The 7,833-nt window shown below is 48.2% G+C and overlaps 1 protein-coding gene across 2 annotated transcripts in view; it reads left to right on the top strand.

Annotated features, from left to right (window-relative positions):
* Positions 1 to 465: 465 nt before the first annotated feature.
* The window catches only part of LOC144136338 (uncharacterized), a 31,197-nt gene continuing 23,829 nt past the window's right edge, over positions 466 to 7,833 (top strand). For both annotated transcript variants that reach the window (XR_013315596.1, XM_077668587.1), the window contains exon 1: positions 466 to 593. Coding sequence is in view for 1 of the 2 variants with exons in the window: in XM_077668587.1 (XP_077524713.1) it covers positions 585 to 593 (9 nt within the window). In the remaining variant the exon portion in view is untranslated. The remainder of the gene's footprint in view (positions 594 to 7,833) is intronic.

Genomic DNA, 7,833 nt, shown 5'->3' with positions numbered 1-7,833 from the left:
AAAGATCGCATCCGGCCGTCGGTGCTGAGCTTTTAAGCTTTTGCGTTCCATTCGCTGAGCATTACTGCGTGAGATATGCCTGCCGAGCTGTCCGCAGTTTCATTTTCATTTATTATTTCTTATTTCCACAAAATAAAGTCACGTTATTCGCTTAATCGGGTCGTGAATAATCGGCAAACTTGTCCTTTGATCCATGGATGCGAACGCGGTCAGGATTTCTCACTCTCATGTTCGCTCGCGTTAGCCAGATTTTCGCTGGAGACGGCTCTTGATTCGGCCAGAGAATTTTTTAGAATTTTATTGATTGGGCCGAAGTTTCTAGCGGCCAGAAGGTGGTTGGTCAAGCCTGTGTATAGGCTCCAACTTCGCGCAAGAATGTCGCAATCGTTGAAAATGCAACCCAGCAGAAAAACCGGAGGCGTCGCTTTCGCGCGGAGAGGGGCGAAACAAGGCGTCGGACTGGGAATGGCAAGGGAGCGGCGGGAGAAAGTGTTCTCGGACCGGAAAGAGGGCTGCCTGGGGGCTGCTGCGGCCGGTCCTCGGACGCGGCGGCATCGTCAGTCGCCTGTTATGCCGGCACGGGAATGACTCCGGTGAGTGCTCTTTCTCTCCCTTGCTGGGCGCTCGCTTCCTTCCGTCGCGCGCCTGCTGGCTCCTCCGGAGCGTCGTCCCACTGCCTCCGAGTGCCGAGCTCGGGGGACGTCGCGCGTGAAGAGGAAAGGCCGACCCGCACTATCAGTACGAACAAGAAGGGGGAGTAGAGCGCGGCTTCCGCCGGCTGTCTTTGCCGCAGCTTTGTTCCAGAGGAAGGACGTCTCATTTTCGCTCATCTCTGCGCGCCTGGGCTCCCAACAGCTGGCCATGGTTGCCGACAGTGCTTTATTTGGTAGATGGTAGAAGGAAGTTTAGCTGCGACGCGGCAGTATAGGCTGTGATTGTATCCGCGGTGCCCATTGCTCTTCAACGCCTCATTACTGCGGCGAGGAATCCAGAAAGGTCGTTGAATTTACCAATGCAGTACGTTGTATAAGTGTTATCTGCCGATGATCGCTTCGTTTTTCATCTTTTAAAAGCTCAGTACAGCTTCCCGTCGATTCAATAGCTCTCATGGACTCCCCTGTGCAATCTTTGGTCAGCACTTTGGTCTTTGGGCGCCGCCGCGGTGGCTGAGTGCTTATGGTGCTCAGCTGCCGACGCGAAAGATGCGGGTTCGATCCGGGCCACGGAGGTCGAATTTCGATGGAGGCGAAATTCTAGTGTCCCGTATACAGTGCGAGGTGAGTGCACTTTAAAGAACCCCAGGTGGTCGACATTTTCGTAGCCCTTCACTACGGCGCCCCTCATAGCCTGAGTCGTTCTGGGACGTTAAACCCCCATAAACCAAACCAAACTTTGGTCTTTGGATCACGTAAAATGGGGATATACCATAAAAATAAATCCTTTCATAGCGCAGAAACCTCATTCAACGCCAGGACTTCAGTACGAGGTGCTCATGGGTTAATGGAATAATTGTCTTGGGAAGAGCGGCATTTAGACAACAGAGCTCGGCGGACTGACCTCTGAACTATTCCGTTAAGCGAGCACTGCCAGCATTTTACCAATATGTAGCGAATTTTAGCTGTAGGCAATGAATTTTCATTTTTGTGTCAATACGCCATTTGAACTAGTTGTAGTATTTTAATATGCCTGATATTGTGTTGCCAGACACTATTACCGCATTAAAAATCCTTAATAACTTTAAGAAAGAAATAACATTTAGCAGTGAAATATGTTCGCTATTTTGGGTTGTATGATTACTTTCCCTTCATAATAACGGATGAAAGCGCGACTAGGAGACTCGTATAGGTAAATATATTATTGTCTTCATCTTGCGTTTCCTGCAAAGTCTTGCTCTTCATGGAAGTTATCATCCGTACCTATTACGAACGGCAGTGACGTAGTGCTCGCAACAAGGTGTACTGCACCGGAACTCTCAGGTATTTAGGTCAAGATTTCAGTAGAATCTTGTTCTACGTTCTGCTGACTCAAGGGTGACTTGCAACAGTATTGCAGAGTGAAGTATGGAATGCATTTTGACCGCACTCTGCGTGTTTTCAAGAAAGGATTTCGCAATCGACCCGCACTGTGGAATAGAAATAAAATAAGCATGGAATCCAATGCAATTCAGTGCAGATAACTGGAATGCAATCGGATGCGAGCGGATGAATGCGCATGGCCCTTCGCTCTCCATACGTCGCAACGAGGGAAATAAAAATGGCATCCAAGGAAGAAGAGCGTTAGCGCGCTTTAAATGCGCTAGCTAACGTCGGTCGTTCCCCCATTTTCCCAGAGCTAAAGCTGATAGTTCGCTGTAGTAAGAAGTAGGCTGCACATTGCTTCGTTGAGCAAGCCCTTATCGGATGGGCACACACAAATAAGGCTTTTGCTGTGCACCCACTGTCGCGAGGTAAAAATAACTTGTAACAAACGCATCATTATGCCTGCTGCTATCAACGGCATATAGAGCGGGGGAAAAGGCACAACATTGTAGCAGCAGTTTGCAGCTGTCAAGACCAAAATCAGTGGAGAAAGGAAACGGTAGCTGATAAATACAAGGACCAAGACGCGTACGCTCGTATATGAGGATGAAATAACCAAGCATTTTGTAGCGTGCTCGATGGGAGTAAAGTGGCTGCTCTGACAGTTAATTGCCAGAGGAAGAAACTGTCATGTTCTCGCCTGCTTTGGCAGCCAGAAGAACGGTCTGGGCACTGCCGTTGAGGACAGAAGGATTTGGATAATAGTTTTGCTTCCCCTACTTGTGGGAGCCCAAGGGTATGTATGGCCTATTCTGACCTGCATCTCGTTAAAACTTCTCCATTTCCTGATTATGTTGACTGTCCTTAAGAAGACCTTATCTTGAGAGGCACGAAGTGATGGACCTGTAATACATTCAGCGATGGCATGCATTTATTTATGTGCACATGTTTTAACAGTTGTGTACCATTATGAGAAGAGATTCTACGCAGTTCAGGGGATTTATTCGTGCATGCGTTTCACAACAGCAGCATTGCAAAGAAAAAAAAACTTTGCATGAACAGCCGATATTTTGGTTCGAAGCAATCAGATTCCGTTGAATAGCCGTAACTAATCCGGAAATGCCACGGAACGCGAATAAATATGCTTCACGTAGGTTGCAGTATCATTACGGTGTGCATGTCCGGCTTCGCTATAAGAAAGATTAATGGCAAGAATTATGAAAGAAAATGCCGGTGCTTTTCGTTCACCAAGAAAAAAACTGCTGCATTGGTTTCTGAATGTGAATTCTCTGCGGTCAACAGCCCTATTCTAGGTTGTCCCTAGAGCAATCGATATGTGCGGGCTGTAACGCTGCCGTGATCTATGAAGCAGCCTCTGCCTTATGGATAGTCAGTACGACGTATCTTGGATAAGTATTATGTAATGGTTGTTTTGGTTTTAATTTCATTTGATGTTCTGTCATTGGTCACTGTTTGCGGTGGCGTGGCCCGTGGGAGACGACGTCGTGCTGGTTGCGGCAAGAATAGGCCCACGATACCGCATACTTCCTGAAACGCGCCCCACGCCGATATCAGAGCACTTGGTCAACGGTTACAGACATTCGATAAACGTGGGCAGTGGCGGGCAGGTGCCTATGACGACGTATGACAGAGCGCGACAACGTGTTTTACACGCCTGGCGAGCTTCATCAGCGCTAATCCTGCATCAGAAAAGAAACTGTGTGGTTGCTGAGCTAAGCACTGGTGCAGAATAATTCCCCTTGGTCGACCGGACTCAATCCGGAGGCAGTAAGGTGCGGATAGCGGCGTCACCGCGTTCAGACAGGTGGTGCCTTCGATTCGTCCTTTGATTGCCCACCTCCTGTTGCTCACGTAACGGATAACGTCGCGACCAAGTCAATTGAAAACGAAATAAATGGTTACTTCAAACGGCCGGAGATTATAACTGCGACTTTCGTGATTCGACTTCCCGCTCGGCCGCTGTGTTTTTAACAGCGGCTGACCGCAGTGTGCCTGCTTCGTCACGACTCTGCTCTATGCGACGCAAGTCCCGGACCAGCACAACGCGATTGCTGAAGAGCGGCGTCAGCAAGAACCGAACCCAGACCCGCGAGCCGTGCCTCTCTGATGAAGCAAACAGGCATGCTTATGATCAAGCCATGAAAGCAAAGCGATATGATGGATGGATTTTAGGAGCGTCCTCTATTAAACGTGGTGGTGGCGGGCGCCATCAAGATCGTTTCTTTTCTTCGTATATATTCGTCTATCCAGTCTGTCCAATTTACAGACACTATCTAGAAATTTTTTCTCCTGAAAAGAAAACAAACTGTATTCGCTTTTAAGCAATTCCAATTTTGAATTCTGAATCGTGTCATCTATGGAGCGCAAGAGGAAATGAGTGAGCAGAGCACCGGCCTCCGCTGCTTCGTTAGAAAAGGATTATCCGCAATTATTTACACTCTGGGGCTTTACTTTGTCGCGAGTTGGCGATTTATTTGATTTATTTCCAGCAAGCGCTTATAATTCCCAACGTTGCGCCTTTATGGCCCTCGGGTACTATGCGTTGGTATGGCCTTACACGGATCCTTTCGGCTTGCACAAAAAATCCCGCAGATGTGCACAGTGTTGCCGAAAGGAGAAACCAAGGCAGCTACCGCAGTGATAATAATAATTGGTTTTGGAAGAAAGGAAATGGCGCGGTATCTGTCTCATATATCGTTGGACACCTGAACCGCGCAGTAAGGGAAGGGATATAGGAGGCTGTGAAAGAAGAAAGGAAGAGGTGCCGTAGTGGAGGGCTCCGGTATAATTTCGACCACCTGGGGATCTTTAACGTGCACTGACATCGCACAGCACACGGGCGCCTTAGCGTTTTTCCTCCATAAAAACGCAGCCGCCGCGGTCGGGTTCGAACCCGGGAACTCCGGATAAGTAGCCACAGTGCGACAGTAGCCGCAGTGCGAGGTTTTCGAATAGCGGCACAAAATCGGGAGCGCCAACGTAGGGTTAAAGCCAAGTGGAGGGAAAATGTGGCGTGACGCAAGAATGCAAGCCTAGCTACCGCGATCGTTAGTCGCAGCTGACCGGTAGTTCGCAAAGAAGTTAATGAAGAATCCCTCAGGGCGCGCGAGTGATCTCTGCGAGCGACTGTGACTTCATGGAGATATGCACAAAGAGCGTGATCGTGCGAAAAGTCCGTCTCCAAGAAATTTATCCGGTACAGAGATTTTGCACGCCTTGGCGCTGTGCGTAAGCTAACGACAGTCGCTGAAAAAAGGTGAAGGATCTGCTATGTGTGCCGACAGCGGATTATGACACCCAGAGTTCCCCAGATACCTTTCCCCACTAGACGTCATTAGAGAACAGGTGCATTCCCCGATACCCCCGTGTATGGAAATGTGACGTCTACGCAATCTCGCTGGCAGTATCGGCATCGTATAGCACAGATGACACACATAAACCATATGTGTTCACTACGCGTCCTTATTCTTCAAAACAGTTATTGGTCATTATATTTTATGTCTGCCAATATTTCGCACTGAGTGTGTACTACTCCTTCAGAGCGTTCGTTTATCCGTAGTTGCAGCGCTCTGGCTTAGATGGAGTGCGGCATGTATTTATAAAGCAGTGAAATATCAGAGCGTTTACTGCTTCAAGAGGAAGTACTGAAACTTCTGTGCATGCTCGTACAACGTGGATGTGCTCCAAATATGAGATGAAATGTCAATTTTATAACATACGTAATTGAAGATAAACAGCAGAACGTATCTGTTCTAATAGTGCAGCTTTAAAGCGACAGATATCTGCAAACCAAAGACGCGAACTCAATTCTATAGAGCGCATAACACATTTTTGAGAGTTTATGCCTTTTTTACCACGGTGTAATGAATATTCCGCATAGCTAGGGTTTGCATGAGATAGGCTGATTTATAAGTTACAAAATTACTGCTTCATTTACTCCTGATCGGAAGTGACCGCCCATAAAACAAATTGCTTATAGATGTCAAAATACTCCCTATATTATGTGCAGGAGGTAAGGTGTCGAGTGCATTTGATTTGGAGCGTTTTTATTTCGTAGCGTTTTCGTGCCTGCTGGCACTCTGCATAGACATCCATATGACTGGGAACGTGCTTTAAATTGCATAATTTTCTTTTATGTAAACAAGGAAGCATTGCTAGTGGCACCCTTTCAACCAGATATTTTTGTTTACCTGCTCGCGCAAAAACCTAAAAAAATTGTGCAAAGCTCAACCACGAATATAATTTCAAGTAACGATCGCAGAAAGCAGCAATATACGTTAACAAGTTGGTGGTATGTGATAATGCACGCCTTTAAGTCATGAGAGCAGGATACACACCCCGTGACGCTGAGCGGGCCAGGAACAGCCTGCTGCACGTCGCATGCGTTGAGAAAGCGAAACACATGGTACAAGGAAAATGTGGGGCGAGGTCTTAGCTGCTTTCGTGATGAGCTAGCCCGAACTAACAGCCGCGCAAAAACAAACAAGAGATATGTCTAGTATTCCTCTTAGTCTGCTCTGCTTCTCATGTATGAAATGTAACCAAGCGCATCCATAGTTATGGATCGCTGCTAGACGCACGTCATTAGATCGGCAAGGTGCTTTCTTCCGCGTATTCCATCAGGCTAGCGGATCACGCTGCAGACTTGCGTTCACCGGCAATTTAATGCAAGACGGCGCGTCTGGAGCAAAGAGAAGTTTTCTAGCACAGGCTGCCCCTGAAGAAGAAAAAAATTAGGACTACAAATGTTGAAACAGCTTGCGTCCTTTGTGTCAGTTGGAAAGTCATGTCTTCATCGAAACTGAACCCGCCGCGGTGGCTCAGTGGTTAGAGCGCTCGGCTACTGATCCGGAGTTCCCGGGTTCGAACCCGACCGCGGCGGCTGCGTTTTTATGGAGGAAAAACGCGAAGGCGCCCGTGCGCTGTGCGATGTGAGTGCACGTTAAACATCCCCAGGTAGTCGAAATTATTCCGGAGCCCTCCACTACGGCACCTCATTCTTCCTTTCTTCTTTCACTCCCTCCTTTATCCCTTCCCTTACAGCGCGGTTCAGGTGTCCAACGATATGAGACAGATACTGCGCCATTTCCTTCCCCAAAAACCAATTATTATTATTATATTATTGAAACTGGCATGCATGGAATGCACGCAGGGAAGGCGCAGCACATTCTGCAGCGCCTCCTAGGTGGTGCTAGCAGCATTCGGATATCGGCTGCAGGTCTCTCATTGGCTGCCTTGCGTCCTGCTTATTTCTCCCCGCTTCTGTTCTTCTTGCTGGTCAGCGTCCTTCGTCTCTCTGGCTGCTTTCGCGTCTTGAGAAGCCGTCACCATCAGTCGCTTCTCTTCCAGCTGTGCGGCGTACCCAGTGTCCCTCTCCGCTTTTTGTGATTTAGGTGAACCTGTTTTCGGGCTTAGATTTTTTTTTTTCGGGCTGAGCAGCGCGCTCCGCTTTTCTCTCTGCTTGCGCTGCCTCAAGAGCAATAGCGTTCGCTCGCCCTTCTTCGCACCCTATAGCAAAGCGTGCGACCTCTTTGGACGCTTTCTCACCTTTGCGTGCGGCTAAGTGAACCCACAGTCGGCGACGTAAGAGAGGCTTTCTGTTTCCTGGCTCACCCAGCTTTTGGAAGCATTTGGAAGCGGAGAAAAAAGAATGCACGATGACGGCGATGATTGAGAAGCGAGCACATGCTATACAGAGTGTCTCAAGTAAGCTGAGCCAGGTAATTAAAAAAAGAAAAAAGAAAAAGTGGCGGTGAATCGCAGCTGGGTGGAGCCAACGCTATGCTGTTTCCCG

Source organism: Amblyomma americanum, chromosome 6 (genome assembly GCF_052857255.1).
Source record: "Amblyomma americanum isolate KBUSLIRL-KWMA chromosome 6, ASM5285725v1, whole genome shotgun sequence".
Lineage (NCBI taxonomy): Eukaryota > Metazoa > Arthropoda > Arachnida > Ixodida > Ixodidae > Amblyomma > Amblyomma americanum.
This window is presented reverse-complemented; position numbering and strand designations above follow the sequence as displayed.